At 41.0% G+C, this 16,029-nt stretch overlaps 1 protein-coding gene across 1 annotated transcript in view; it reads right to left on the reverse strand.

Annotated features, from left to right (window-relative positions):
* The window catches only part of ACE2 (angiotensin converting enzyme 2), a 45,251-nt gene that overhangs the window by 4,839 nt on the left and 24,383 nt on the right, over positions 1-16,029 (reverse strand). The window contains exons 9-16 of the mRNA XM_065915180.1: positions 15,001-15,227; positions 10,475-10,619; positions 8,552-8,650; positions 7,748-7,870; positions 7,152-7,324; positions 5,878-5,936; positions 1,995-2,095; positions 141-257 (exon numbers count right to left, since the gene is read on the reverse strand). Of these exons, the coding sequence (XP_065771252.1) occupies positions 141-257; positions 1,995-2,095; positions 5,878-5,936; positions 7,152-7,324; positions 7,748-7,870; positions 8,552-8,650; positions 10,475-10,619; positions 15,001-15,227 (1,044 nt within the window). The remainder of the gene's footprint in view (positions 1-140; positions 258-1,994; positions 2,096-5,877; positions 5,937-7,151; positions 7,325-7,747; positions 7,871-8,551; positions 8,651-10,474; positions 10,620-15,000; positions 15,228-16,029) is intronic.

Genomic DNA, 16,029 nt, shown 5'->3' on the forward strand with positions numbered 1-16,029 from the left:
TTTTTTAAGATGAGGGAAAATACTCAAATGACTCAGAACAGTGCCTGGCACCTTGAGGAACACACAAATCATTCGTTACTGTTGTTGTTGCATTGGGATCCCCTCACCCTTCTATCCTACATTTGAAAGTAAAATATCACCTGATGGCATTTTCCACTTCAGTTCTAGGGATGATGTCAGACACGTTGTTAGGTGATGTGACAAAGAACTTGAAGGAGATTCTTGGTTTCTTGTCACTCACCCACACGTTCTCTTCCCTGTGGAAAAACAAAAGAAACATTTTCCCTGGTGGCACAGAGCTGTGAAGAGAATGAAGACTTCTTCTGCTGGAGATGGGGGGACAATCACAGGGTAGAGAGGAGAGCCCTGGAGCAGGACTCGTCATGGAAGGACGTAACTGTCCCAATAACCTTAACACTGCCCAAAGCACATGGACGCAATTCCCTAAGGTGTGAGAGCAAGTCTCGGCATGATTGGTCCTGCTACCATATAAGAACCACAGTTTTTTCAGTGTTAGAAATATCTCAAACAAAGCAGCAGAAGAATCAGCGAGGAATCACTGGTGACCCAGGATTGTGATAAACAACATGGCGAGCAGCGAAGGCTCCCTTCCATGGACAGACGTGAAGCCCCGATATCTTCCAACCGTGCCCCTCCTGGCAAAACTCGTCATGTTGCCCCCACAGGTGAGGGTGAGGAGTGGGGTTTATAGTAGGATGTGACAAGACTGTGCTCTCACAGCTGATGAGACTGATCCTAACAAAATGCAAGGCAGGGACTTCTCTGATGGTACAGTGGATAAGAATCTGTCTGCCAATGCAGGGGACAGGGGTTCGATCCCTGGTCCAGGAAGATTCCATATGCCACAGAGCAACTATGCCTGTGACCCACAACTATTGAGCTTGTGCCCTAGAGCCAGCCAGCCCCAATTACTAAGCCCACATGCCTCGTGCTCTGCAAGAAGAAGCCTCCACAATGAGAAGCCTGTGCACAACAATGAAGAGTAGCCCCTTACCTGCCACAACTAGAGAAAGCCCACGTGCAGCAATGAAGACCCAGTGCAGCCAAAAATAAATAAAAAAACGAATGTCAACTAAAAAAACAAAACAAAAACCCAAGGCAGATCACGTGGTTCAGAGTGTTTTTCATGCAGAAGGAAAGCCAAGGGCCTCAGAACGGCTTTGGAGGGACGCACACAAACTTTCTTCTCGCCTTTCCACCCCCACGGCCCAGTCTGGCCCTGACCGCATCTCCTATTTGTCTTTTATTAGCTCACTCTGCTCCAGCCACCCTGGCCTCTTTGCTGTTCCTTCAGTAAGTGAAGGATGCTTGTTCCTCGGGATCTTTCTACTTGCTATTTTTCAAGCTGCAACATTTTTCCCCATGGTCTGCACCTCTGACTCTCTCTCCTGTTTCAGCTATTTGTTCAAATACTAACAAGGTCTTCCTTGACCATTTTAGTTAAAATGGAACCCTACACACACACACACACACACACACACACACACACACAGACAAACAACCAGCAAGCACTCCCTTGCCCATTTCCTGTTGAACTGTTCTCCCTAGCACTTATCACCATCAAATTCTACTATATTTCACTTATATATTTTGTTGACTGTCTATAACACACACACATACACACACTAAGCAGATAGATTAGAATACAAGCTCAATGAAGGCAGAGATTTCTGCCTTTTGTTTTCAGTGCTGAGGTTGAATGAGAGCATCTGGGGAGAAGAAAGGGAGAGGAGAGAAGGTAGGGGGAAAAGGTAAGGAGAGGGCCATTTAATAAGAACAAAGCTCTTCCATCTACAAGTCAAATAAGTCACAAGCATCCCTAAAAAACGGTGGCCCTATTTCCAGGACAGCAATGAGGTTTAATAGTTGTTAGGAGGTTTTTCTCAATTTCACGTGAATAAAAGTTGAAGCATAAAACTTTCTGATCCAAGAGTAAGGGAAACACTCATTGAGAGCACAGCACATCAACTCACCCGAAAGGAATGGTCTCATTTCTCTTTTTTAAAAAATACTTTCTCATGGCATATGCCACAGACGACCGGAACAAGTACATTTCGTTGTCATTCCATTCATACTGCAAATTCACAACAAAAACACTGCTCAGTAGAGATCATGGGGTCATTAAAACCTGATATTCCACAAGCTTTTTTTTTTTGGCCATGCCACACATCCTGTGGGATCTTGTGAGATCTTAGTTCCCAGTTCAGGGATTGAATACAACCCTCAGCAGGGAGAGCTCAGAGTTCTAACCACTGGAACACCAGGGACTTCCCGATGTGTGTTAATTTTAAATTGTCTAATATGCCAAAGATTCTAGCTCTGCATAAGGTCAGTGATCTCCAACTTCAGTGTGCACTGGCATCACCTGGAGAGCTTGTCAAATCACTGAATCCTGGGCCCAAGCCTCAGAGAAGACCTGGAATTCTGCATCTCTAACAAGCTCCCACGTGGTGCTAACGCTGCTGGTCCAGCACCAACGCTTTAAGAACCACAGGGCTCACTGGTCCTTTGAATTTAACTTAAAGTAAGCTGAAATAAGCACCCTAGGGCAGGTTTATAGATGGGAGTTATGTGTGCCATTGGTTTTGGTTAAAACATTCATATACTGTAGACAAGTATGCTGACCTTTTACTATTTTTATAGTAAGTTCTCAGACATGTGTAAGTGTAAAAGAAAAAGAAACTTCAAGTTCAAAGGAAAAAAATAGTTTTTTGTAAACAAGGTAATTCTTCTTTTCCAGTGCTAAACCAATGGCTTGGGTAAAATTTGTGTAGTCCAGGAAAAACCTGTTCAAAGAGAAAAATAATTCACCCTTTCCTCCAGTAGATGGCAGTAGAGATCATCAAAGCTTGCCTCTCTTCCCCCTTTTAGGAAAACAATTATAGATTATCATACTAAGTGAAGCAAGTCAGACAAAGACAAATATCGTAAGATATTGCTTATATGTGGAATCTAAAAAAAAAATGATACAAAGAAACTTATTTATAAAACAAATAGACACACAGACATAGAAAAACCAAAAGGGAAAGGGGGAGAGGAAAACATTAGGAATTTAGGATTAACAGACAGACACTACCATATATAAAATAAACAAGGGCATATTGTGTAGCACAGAGAACTATACTCAATATTTTGTAATAACCTATAAGGGAAAAGAATCTGACAAAATATATATGTATGTGTATAACAGATTCACTTTTCTGTGCCTCTGAAACAAACACATTTTAAATCAACTATACTTCAATTTGAAAATGTTACATTTTCAAAAGAAAATTTTAGCTGTTTAAAAAAAAGATTTCAAAGGATTGCTACATTGATACCACTCAGGTATTGGGAAAGTTGCTTTAATAGTAATAATAATATTATTAATATGGCTGTGGTGTTGGAGAAGAGTCTTGAGAGTCCCTTGGACTGCAAGGAGATCCAACCAGTCCATCCTAAAGGAGATCAGTCCTGAATATTCATTGGAAGGACTGATGCTGAAACCCTAATACTTTGGCCACCTGATGCGAAGAACTGACTCATTGGAAAAGACCCTGATGCTGGGAAGGATTGAAAGCGAGAGGAGAAGGGGACGACAGAGGATGAGATGGTTGGACGGCGTCACCAACTCAATGGACATGAGTTTGAGCAAGCTCCAGGAGTTGGTGATGGACAGGGAAGCCTGGCGTGCTACAGTGCATGGGGTCACAAAGAGTCAGACACGACTGAGCGACTGAACTGAACATGGGCACTAAAATTCTGGTTATAATTTCTATATTAAAAAAGTAAAGGCTAAGTTCTCAAAATAGTATCAAAGATCCAGGTGGACTTTGCTACGAAGTAGCTTGAACTGGACAGTTATTCTGGCTAAAAGTATAACTCTGCTTTCATCAAAGCAGCCTGTTGCTCTGTGAATGGGCCTCAGAATATTACACCACCAACCCCTCTGAAGACTGTTTACTAATCCCTCACTGCATGGAAAGAGAACATGGGGAAAAACATGTCAAGAAAAAAGAAGATAATTGAAAAGAATCCTGATCTACTGGACACTTTCAATTAAAATTAAATTTTATCAGTCCAAGGAAGAGCTAATAAAAATAGGACAGAAGGAGAAATAACCCCAGAGACAATGATTGCTAAGAAATAGGAACTTGAACTTTCAGAGTTTGAGAAGTGATACACCTCCATTTTATACTTGTTTCTTAAATCTTCATTTTTTACTCCTACGATAGGCTTCCTTGGGTGCTCAGTGGTAATAAATCCTCCTGCCAATGCAGGAGACCAGGTTTGATTCCTGGGTTGGGAAGATCCCCTGGAGAACAGAATGGCAACCCACTCCAGTATTCTTGCCTGGAGAATCCCATGGACAGAGGAGCCTGGAGGCTACAGTCCATGGGGTCACAAATAGTCAAACATCACTTAGTGACTAAACAACAACGATGACATGTTATTTATATTTAGATGTTTTGCTTATATATGAAAATTACACTACAACTACTGTGGAGCCTTGGACAATAGTTAACTTCCCAAGAAAAGTATGGGGGTAGAAATGCAATCTTTGACTCTATCCAGTGAAAAGAACAATTTTCTGTAGCACCTTGGACTGTTTTATCCAGTAATGCCAGGTTGCTCTCTAATCCTGCAAAGCCTCCTGGGTGCCACACTTCCATCCATGCCTTTGATCTCCATCTGCCTGGGGCAACCCTCTCCTCTCCTTTTTCCCCAAAACAAATTGCTTCAAACTGGATAACCTGAGACAGGTGTTTAGGAGAAAGCAACAGCTGATTAAAGTAATTCACATGAAGGTGTAAGTAATCTGATTTTCTATAAAACTTTTTGTTGTCCTGAAATGCATCTCTGCCTCAGTGGTTCTCAAACTGTGCTGTAATCAAAATCACCTGGGGAACTTTGATGCCTTGATACCAGATGCATGCATGCTAAGTCGCTTCCGTGATGTCCAACTCTTTGTGACCCTATGAACTGTAGCCCGCCAGGCTCCTCTGTCCATGGAATTCTCCAGGGAAGAATACTGGAGTGGGTTTTGATGCCACACCCCAGAGCAGTAAGTCAGAATCTCTGGGAATGGGGACTGAAGCATTAATATTTTAAAGAACATCCTGAATGACTCCAGTGTGCAGCCAGGCTTGAGAAACAGTGGTCTCACTCGTTGCTTCCCAGCCTTTATTGTGTCTGCAAACCACCTGGGGGGTTGTTAAAGCGCAGATTCTGATTAAGCAGGTCCAAGGCTGGGGTCTAAGATTAAAACAAGCTTCTAGTACCTAGATGATTGACTAAGACAAAACAAAGCCAAACTGCCTACAATACATCTAAAAGCAGTCTCTAAAAATATAAACATGTCCTCTTCCTCAAATATAAGTAATGGGGACTTCCCTGGTGATCCAGTGGCTAAGACTCCAGGCTCCCAAAGCAGAGGGCTTGGGTTCAATTTCTGGCCAAGGAACTGGATCCCACATGCCACAACTAAGAGTTTGCATGCTGCAGCTAAAGATCCCACACATCACAACTAAGACCCAGAAAAGCCAAATAAATAAATATATATATATATATATATTTTTTTTTTAAATACAAGTAATTGTGATTAGAGTGAATTGGGAGGGTAGGTATTTGATACTTTTAAATGTTTTCTCACTGACCTTCATAATACCCTCAGAGTCACAAGGAAAATAGAGGCATAGCCAATTCAACAAGGAATGTATTACTGAAAAAACCAACTCAAATGCCACAGGCCAGAATCTAGGACTTTTTAAGAGACCCATGTGCCCTTTCATTTTTTCACTGCCCTGAAATGGGCTTGTTGTGCCGTAAATAAGGGAATGCACTGAAAGTTATAGATGCGCTATCTAGAATACTCACAGCATTTTTTCCAAGAGCTGATTTTAGGCTTATCCTCACTTTGATGCTTTGGTCAGAATCTGATTAAAGAGAAATAACAGACTGTTGTTACAGACAGCAGATTGACCATATGTGTTTATTTCCTTCCTTTCCCAAGATCCCAGTAAAGTGATAGTAAAGGAATTTTTTTAAGGTATAAACACTCCTTTGGATTAATGAGAAGTTATGGAGGAGTGGTAAATGCTTTCTCAAGGGTCAGGAAGTCGTGGAGTAATGTGTACACACAGGCAGTAGAGACCCCCCAGAGAATCCAGGAGAGGCCTGGGATTCGGGTACAGCAGGGGGTGGAAGAAGATACTGGACTGAAAACAAGGAAAATGAAAGTCTAGGTCTGGTTATAGCCACTTAGGGGAACAGTTGATGCTCCTACCCCATTAGCTCTTGCTTAGAAAGTCACTTGGAGGCCGTGCTGCAGCAAAACGGGAGGGAATTCATGAAAGAAGACATGGAATCCTGGAAGGAGTGGATTCAACCCAGGACAGCAGCAAAGGGATGAAAACTGTGGTCCAGATTGAGACAGGAGGACTCTAAGAGGGAGTTCTTTAGGAAAAATGAGACTGAAAAGAATAGATATATTGGAATAGTTGGAGAAGAAGAATATAGCATAGACAGCAAATTAGGTATGCAAAAAATGAGGCAATAGAAACTTCAGGACAAACAAAAAGCTACATTAAAAAAGATATAAAATAGTATATTACTTGGTTATGCAGGTGTAATGATGCAAATATTGATAATTTCTTTACTAAAAATTACGTTAAATTTCATTGGGAGAATAGGAAATGGAGGCAGAAGAGTAGGCAGAAGTGCATGTCTAAAACTGAGCAATGGGGAAATGACAGTATAAACAAGCTGTTTAGAAATATGAATGTAACTGCCAGAAAGAAGAGGGGATTGCATTAAAATTATTAAACATATTTGCCTTTCTTTGAAGAGCAGGAATCACATACAGCGGGTTAGAACACTAACCACATACAGTGTTAGACTCTTTTATTTTAAATATGGGGCTAGTAAAGCAGATTGAAAACAAGAGGGGGGACGTTTTCACTGTGTCAGATATACAGTAGGTGCTCAACAAATGTGTTTCCTCTCAGAGAAAATGGCATCTGCCACCACAGTACAGGGGATAAGTAGAGGGAAAACACACTCAACTGTGTAAGTCCCATGAGACTAGGGCCAGCGAGGACTAGGGAAGCAGAAAAAGGGCCATGAGAAATGTGTCAACGCCATCTACTCACATGGAGTCCACTCCGTGCTCCAACCCACGAATGAATTCCTATTCTGCTCTTTCAGCCAGGTAAACAAGGGCTCAAAGTAGTTGAGCAGGGGTTTTACATCCATAGTCTTTATCCCCACAATACTTTCCAATGCTAAGGTCCAGGGTTCTGATTTTCCAAGGCTCAGCATTTGGCTACAAAAAAAAAAAAAAAAAAACTGGGGGAGGTGGGTTCGGTGCCTTTGGAAGGATTCCAGATGTACATCTGTTTACACGTACAATCTATGGTTACTCCTCTTTGGTTTGACTAAGTTTGCTCCTGGCAAAGAAGACAAGAAGGCATGGTAAAAGATGTATTCATCTTTCAATCTCTCCTCCCCCTGGTTACTACAAAGAGAGCTCTGTAGTTATGACACGGGGAGAGGAGGTGGCCTGTCTAGCCATCACATGATCCAGGTTCCTGTGTGATCACAAAACAAACATTTAATTCATGGATGAAGACATTTTGAGTCCCCAAATTTTCTTTTTGAGAACAAAGAAATCAAATTCAAACCTAGGCATGGAAATGAGTAACATTAAATAGGATGAGAGGTTCAATGTTTTTGAAGCATCTCTTACAGCAGCCTCTGCCCAGCTTCAGTGGAATTTGAGATATCACATTTGAACAGGGCACCTTCATGGTTAGCTGTTTTACAAAGGGCTTCATGAAACTGGAATTGATAAATGGTCCTTGTGTAATACCTGTAAAAGAGATAAAGAAAAAGAAAAGAGTTGTCAAATGTGTAGTTTCTGTGGTAAAGTCATAGACTGGGACATATATTTAAATTTTGAGGCCTCAGTAACCAAAGAAGTATCAGTTAAACCTCTTTTCACTCAAGAAAGACCCAAACACAAACCCTATAGACTCATCATACTTGCATTTATGTATCAGCTGATAAAAAGGCAGCATTATTTTGTTAAATGTGAGCTCACATTTGTATTGTGTTTTACCGATTTATAGCCTTTTCACGTAACTTATGCCAAAATTGATACATCTGGCAAATCAACAATTTTATTTCTACAGTACAAATAAAGAAACTGAGACTCAGCAAATTCAAGATCTGGAGCTAATGGGTGAAGAACATAGATTCTGGGACTTCAAGTTAAAAATGCTCTATTATAATCCCCCTGAACTCTGCCAGTAACAAGGAGACAAACAAAAACATTTCTTTTGCTCCCAAGGAGACTATAAATTCCCTGTTCATGGAGAAAAGGATCTCATGTAACTTTTGTTGAACTCCATACATCATGTTCAGTTACAAAGAATTGAAACTTATCATCTATTTTGAGGTTCTAAGGGGGAGGTGAATGGAGATAGAGATATTAAAGTTGTCACTCTGTCTACAAATTCTAGAAGTGAAACAGAAGAAAACTGTCATTTACCGGATGAACGAGTAATCTTCAGCCACATGGAACAGACACGCAGGATCGCAGTATGTCTCATCATGAGGCAGAGGCTCCACCACTCCAACTATCTCTCGCCTTTGGAGGAAAAAGAAGGTATATTAGCTGTGGGTCGCTCATCGAGAGAAAGTATAGATGGTGCCATTGTGCAGTGCTATCAGCCAATGGCATTTCTATTGGAATTTTTGTCAGGTGAAATTGAAACAGTGTAAAGAATTACAGAATAAAGCCCATCATGAAAAAAAAAAAAAAGCCCATCATGTAAACATCTCTGTTTTTTGTTAATTTAGCCAGTCTATACCATTGAAAAATAGCTGTATTATCAAAACACCAATTTCATAAAGTGTATTATGTGACCAAAACCATACAGCAAAAGTCCTAAAAATTCCTCTCCTGCACCATATTTTATGGGCTCCTGGTAGGCAGAATTTTCTAAAATTGAAACCTCACTGATTCTTCAAGGCCAGCTCAAATGCCCCCTCGTCTACGAGCCCTGCCCCTGACCCCAAGCACCTGTCTCACAGCAAGCCCTCCAGCTCCCTAGGCCTTCTCTAGCTCTGCCTCCTTTGTCATTTCTCTCTCTGTTTTATAATTATTCACAAACAGCTCCTTCTTGCCCTGGAGACTTCAGAACCTAGTGGGCAGGTCTGTGTTTTGGTCATCTTTATAGTTCCAGGGCCAGCCACAATCCCCAATGCTAAGAAAAGACTTCATGTGAACTTATTACCTGAATAGAGTACAACGAATCATTTTAAGGGCCTGATTCCATGCACCTTTGGAAATAAACTAAAAGAGGTCAAACATTTAATCAGGATAAAAAGGTACAGAAACCATGTATTTGGCATTGTTTGAATACATTTGTCCTTTCTGATTGTGGGATCATGATAGACATAATTTTGGTAATACTTAAATGCTAGAGACAGTTATTAGAGATGCTGTCTCCTTCTTCCAAGGAGGATTTATGTCAACAGAAAGAATCTTAGCAGAATAGTGGCACTGACTTCAACTTATGGATGTGGGGCTAAATATTATAATTGTAGATCTTCTCTCCAAAAAGGAAAAATAAAGAAAAATCATTAACAGGGGTCTGACTAATATGGTGGGGAGATCGCTTTTCTTCCATCTTCTTCAGTAGTACTCTTATCACTATTTCATACTTGTCTGAGCCAGGCCCTGTGCAAAGCACTTGGGATATAGTGATGAATGACGTAGCACTGAAACTATTGAAAGGCATCACCATCCGTTGCCCAAATGCGGCAGGCTCCCACTTGCTTGGAATTCTCTCCTTTCCCTTCTACGTACACCTGGTTAACTCCGACATTGTTCTCAAACCTCAGCTTGAATGCCTCTCCTCATCTGACTCACTGGCCAGGGCTTTGAATCTCCCCTTGGATGCTCATGGATCCCCACACCCTCCATCACAATTCAACACACTGCAGTGGTTTCATTTTCCACATCCCTCCATAAACTAAAAGCTCTTGTAAGTCAAAGAGAACATCAGAAACGATCAGCCTCAGATTCCTGGTGCAAACGATCAGCCTTGGATCCCTGGTGCTTTACCTACCTAAAATACGGGGTTATTAATTTTTGTTTCAAAGAATGGACAAAATAAAAAATGATAATGAACATATTAATTACTTCCTAAATAATATCAGAGTTTAATGGGTGCCTCAACATGTAAAAAGATACAGCATGAGAAATTTCGTCACTTGACCCTGCTTTTGAGGGGGTAGGCAAGGCCAAGGAAATGTTATCTGAGAAGGCACCCAAATGGATACTTAATAAAAAGCAAGTAGCTATTTGAGTGTGTGTGTGTCTATATAGGCCAATTAGATGTTTTTAAATAAACAGCAAACTCATGAGAAAACATTTTACTGATTGCGTGCATATTCACTGACTTACTTCATCTCCCACCACTTTTGCATCCACTGCTCTTTGGGAATTTCACCCTTAAAGACCATCCACCTCCACTTTTCTAACATGTAAGTAAATGGTAGAGTTCCAACAATTGTAAGTGCTTGTTTGAGCAGGAAGTTTATTTCTGTTTCTGAAAGGAAAATGAGAAAGGATAAATATTAAGATGAGGATGACAGTAGACATTTTCTGTTCAATAATTTCCTAATCTCAAGATATTATTCCTCAAGATATACTTACTATAAGCATGATCACATGAGAAATATTGACAGTGGACATAATAATACGTATTTATTCATTTTCTCAGCTGAGGGATTTGAGGTAGGGTGAAGCCTTGGATAGAATAGGTTAAATAAATCCACGAGTAACCCTCTTTTTTGCATTAGTTTCAGTTGCCTTCTTTAACTACCTCTTGTCAGAGCTAAGGAGGGCTATTTCATCTGCTTTCCTAGTCATACTGTTTATTCTTGTAAGCTCCATGAAGGCAGTTACTGTCAATGTCTCATTCAAGACTGTATACGTAAACTGGTATCTGCTACATGATGCTCTGTGTGAGTCTTGGCTAAATAAATGGATATTAAACAGATGTGGCCAAAAGCCAGTAAACCGGGAAGAAAAAAAAAAAAAAAACAAAGAAAAAACAGCCTCCCTCCTCTGATTATCCAGGATAATCAGAAGTACCATGAACTTTAAATTTACTGATATTTTCCTTCAGTTCAGTTCAGTTCAGTTGCTCAGTCGTGTTCAACTCTGCAACACCATGGACTGCAGCACGCCAGGTCTCCCTATCCATCATCCCCAACTCCCGTTCACCCAAACCCATGTCCATTGAGTTGATGATGCCATCCAACCATCTCATCCTCTGTCGTCTCCTTCTCCTCCTGCCCTCAATCTTTCCCAGCATCAGGGTCTTTTCCAATGAGTTAGCTCTTCGCATCAGGTGGCCAAAGTATTGGAGTTTCAGCTTCAACATCAGTCCCTCCAATGAACACTCAGGACTGATCTTTAGGATGGACTGGTTGGATCTCCTTGCAGTCCAAGGGACTATAAGAGTCTTCAACACCACAGTTCAAAAGCATCAATTCTTCAGCACTCAATTTTCTTTATAGTCCAACTCTCACATCCATACATGACTACTGGAAAAACCATAGCCTTGACTAGAAGGACTTTGTTGGCAAAGTAACGTCTCTGCTTTTTAATATGCTATCTAAGTTGGTCATAACTTTCCTTCCAAGGAGTAAGTGTCTTTTAATTTCATGGCTGCAATCACCATCTGCAGTGATTTGGGAGCCCAAAAAAATAAAGTCTGACACTATTTGCACTGTTTCCCCATCTATTTCCCAAGAAGTGATGGGATCAGATGCCATGATCTTAGTTTTCTGAATGTTGAGCTTTAAGCCAACTTTTTCACTCTCCTCTTTCACTTTCATCAAGATGCTCTTTAGTTCTTCTTCACTTTCTGCCATGAGGGTGATCTCATCTGCATATCTGAGCTTATTGATTTCTCCCGGCAATCTTGATTCCAGCTTGTGCTTCATTCAGCCCAGCATTTCTCATGATGTACTCTGCATATAAGTTAAATAAGCAGGGTGACAGTATACAACCTTGATGTACTCCTTTTCCTATTTGGAACCAGTCTGTTGGTCCATGTCCAGTTCTAACTGTTGCTTCCTGACCTGCATACAGGTTTCTCAAGAGGCAGGTCAGGTGGTCTGGTATTCCCATCTCTTTCAGAATTGTCCACAGTTTATTGTAACCCACACAGTCAAAGGCTTTGGCATAGTCAATAAAGCAGAAATAGATGTTTTTCTGGAACTCTCTTGCTTTTTCGATGATCCAGCGGATGTTGGCAATTTAATCTCTGGTTCCTCTGCCTTCTCTAAAACCAGCTTGAACATCTGGAAGTTCACGGTTCATGTGTTGCTGAAGCCTGGCTTGGAGAATTATGAGCATTACTTTAGTAGCGTGTGAGATGAGTGCAATTGTGCAGTAGTTTGAGCATTATTTGGGATTGCCTTTCTTTGGGATTGGAATGAAAACTGACCTTTTCCAGTCCTGTGGCCACTGCTGAGTTTTCCAAATTTGCTGACAAATTGAGTGCAGCACTTTCACAGCATCATCTTTTAGGATTTGAAATAGCTCTACTGGAATTTCATCACCTCCATTAGCTTTGTTTGTAGTGATGCTTTTTAAGGCCCACTTGACTTCGCATTCCAGGATGTCTGGCTCTAGGTGAGTGATCATACCATTGTTATTATCTGGGTCGTGAAGATCTTTTTTGTATAGTTCTTCTGTGTATTCTTGCCACCTCTTCTTAATATCTTCTGCTTCTGTTAGGTCTATACCACTTCTGTCCTTTATTCAGCCCATCTTTGCATGAAATGTTCCCTTGGTAGCTCTAATTTTCTTGATGAGATCTCTAGTCTTTCCCATTCTATTGTTTTCCTCAATTTCTTTGTGCTGATGGCTGAGGAAGTCTTTCTTATCTCCTCTGGCTATTCTTTGGAACTCTGCATTCAAATGGGTATATCTTTCCTTTTCTCCTTTGCTTTTTGCTTCTCTTCTTTTCACACCTATTTGTAAGGCTTCCTCAGGCCTTAGAAATATCTTCCTTACGAGAGTTTAAAATGCTTTAACAAATTACGTTATTTCATTTATCCTTTATTAGTGGTGTAAATGGAGAAGGAAATGGCAGCCTACTCTGGTATTCTTGCCTAGAGAATCCTGTGGACAGAGGAGCCTGGTGGGCTGCTGTCCATGGGGTCGCACAGAGTAGAAAACAACTGAAGCGACTTAGCAGCAGCAGCAGCAGTGGTGTCAAAGGACAGTGGAGCTGATACCTACTGTATAAATGCAGCTCACTGGAATGTCACCAGGGGGCTGTTATCTATTTGGCACATCACTGTATCTCTAGTGTCTTTAAAAATGGTTTACACAAAGTAAGTTCTCGGTAAACACTTTTGGAAGAAGAAAGGAAGAGAGGGAGAAAGAAAGAGAAAAAGAAGGAATGAAGGACTTTATTTTGTCAAATATAATTCACAGATCAGGAGCAGAGCCAAGGAAAGAATCAGGAGTTTTTCAAACCGGTGATTCAATCAGCCTTGCCTGCTGTTAAGGAATATTAAAAAATGATAAAACACTTTTCTGTGAATTGACTTGAGAATGATAATTTAACATTAGGCAACAGGTGTGGTTACTGTGAAACCCCTTTCCTCTGTTGCAGTATCTGGGAGGATACTGCTACTTGTCTATTACCCACTGGGTCTGTGCTTACACTTTTTCAGACATGATGAAGGCTTTACAGTGACCCACTCCCAGGTACTTGTGAGATTATCAAGGTCTGGAGTCAGAAGTCAAGGCAAAGTGAACTGCCCACACAAAGATGGAGCTTATGACCTTGACCTCACTGACTAAATGTACCAGTCAGCAGAACTGATATTTATGTCCCAAATGGCTAAAATGAGGGGAGAGAAAAGCATGGGAAAGAACATATTTGGCTCTAAGTGTCCTTCTTTTACAAGAAAGAATTCTTACAGAAAAAAAATCTGGATCTCGTGAATTTTGTTGGGTTCCATCATCCCAACAAAAAGTCCAGATCATCCAAAGAGAAAAAGACTGCCTCGAACAAAGATGCTGAAGGATGGCCTGGATCTGAGGGGATGTTATGGGACAAATTCACGCTTCAGCTAGATGAAAAAAAAATGTGTCCGTCTCTTCCAATCTTTGTATTCTACCACCTGCTCCTTAAGAACTCCCATAATATTCCCATAATATTATGGGAAAAGTTGTAGATTAGGCCTTTGGTTCTGGTTCTGCCATGTTGTTTTTTGACCTTGGGCTAGTTATTTTCCCTCTCATGCCTTCAGCTTGCTTCCTCTACAAAGTGATTTTTAGAATCTTTTCCAGCTCCATCATTGAGGTTTTTACCTAGAACTGGGGGAATTCAATCTGAACTCTGACACTAATTAGCTAGGTGACCTTGGATAAGGCATTTCAGTTCTGTGGGTCTGTTTTAGCATCTTTTAAAAAATATTCTGGGTTTCCCTGGGGGCTGAGTGATAAAAAAAATCCACCTGCCAATGCAGAAGACACAGTTTCAGTCCCTGGGTGGGGAAGATCCTCTGGAGAAGAAAACAGCAACCCACTCCAGTATTCTTGCCTAGAAATTTCCATGGACAGAGGAGCCTGGTGGGCTACAGTCCATGGGATCGCAAGGAGTTGGACACGGCTGAGTAACTAAACAACAAGTAAAATAAAATAAAAGTTTTCTGCTAAATGATTCTTAGAGTCCCAAGATCATTCACTTAGTTACCTCATCTCAAAGACACAAAAACAAAAGTTGGCATGGTATGTTATATACTGTTGTTTTTAACCAGAAGCAATTCCCAGTTACCCACAAATACATTATATTTTATATGGCAAAAATTAAATATATCTTATGCATGGCAATAAATACCTTTGCCCATGTCAGACTAAAGAATACCCAAAAGAAGCCATGAGAAATATGTGCATACCATTGTCTTCATAAAAATCAGGTTCCAGAAGACCAAGCGCTTTCAAATAGTGAGGTGTAGCTGCAGACAGTGACATGATTTCCCCAACAGCTTCATGGAAACCTTCATTAGCTCCATTTCTGAGCAGGTAGGGTTGTGCAGCATATGCCATGTCATACTGGATGTGTCCCATCTCATGATGGGCCGTCAGGAAATCATCCATTGTGACCTTCGTGCACATCTTGATCCTGAACAAAAATGGGCAAGATCAACGTGAACCTCACTGAATTTCATTTATTCATCATAATAGTTATATGGGATTTCTATAGCATGGATCACATTTCCAAGATTTATTGACCAATGAATCTTGAGGACCTACCTTATATGTCCTAGAAACTGTTCTAGGTGCTCAATATAAAGTGATGGGCAGGGCTGAATCCTTTCCTGCTACTTACAGACTAATAGAAAGGAAGACAAACAGAGTCTTCTACTATAAAAACTCTGAGGCAAGTACTCTACAAGTGATCAGCAGACATGGCCTTAGCCATATCAATGAGTAAATGCAGGCCTAGTCTTCTGGAAGCACCGGGAATGGCATGACTCAAGATGCAATGAGCAAGCTGGACCTTGATTAAAGCACAGCAGTTTGCCAGGTAGATGGCAGGAAGGGACAAGAACTGACCTTCCTAGAAGTGCTCAATGAGGATGGCTCGAGAAAAGAATGGGGACACAGCCAGCAGTTGGGGACAGTTAGGACAGAGAAGCAGTAAAAAAAGGGGGGGCTAGAAATTGACATTTGGGAATCATTAGCATGTAAGTAGGGGAGTGGATGTGATGGCCCATGAAGCTAGTGTAGGATGGCAAGGAAAGAGGGCCAAGGACAAAGCCCCAGGAGGTCCCAGGATGTACAGGGTGGAGAGAGGAAAAGGAGACAGAGAGAGAAGTCAAAGAAGTCCGGAAGGGAGGACAATGCAGACACTAGTGAAAAACAACACGTCAAATACAACCAACCAACACTGCCTCATGCTGCTGTGGCCCAAAGACTGCATT

Source organism: Muntiacus reevesi, chromosome X, assembly GCF_963930625.1.
Source record: "Muntiacus reevesi chromosome X, mMunRee1.1, whole genome shotgun sequence".
Classification (NCBI taxonomy): Eukaryota; Metazoa; Chordata; class Mammalia; order Artiodactyla; family Cervidae; genus Muntiacus; species Muntiacus reevesi.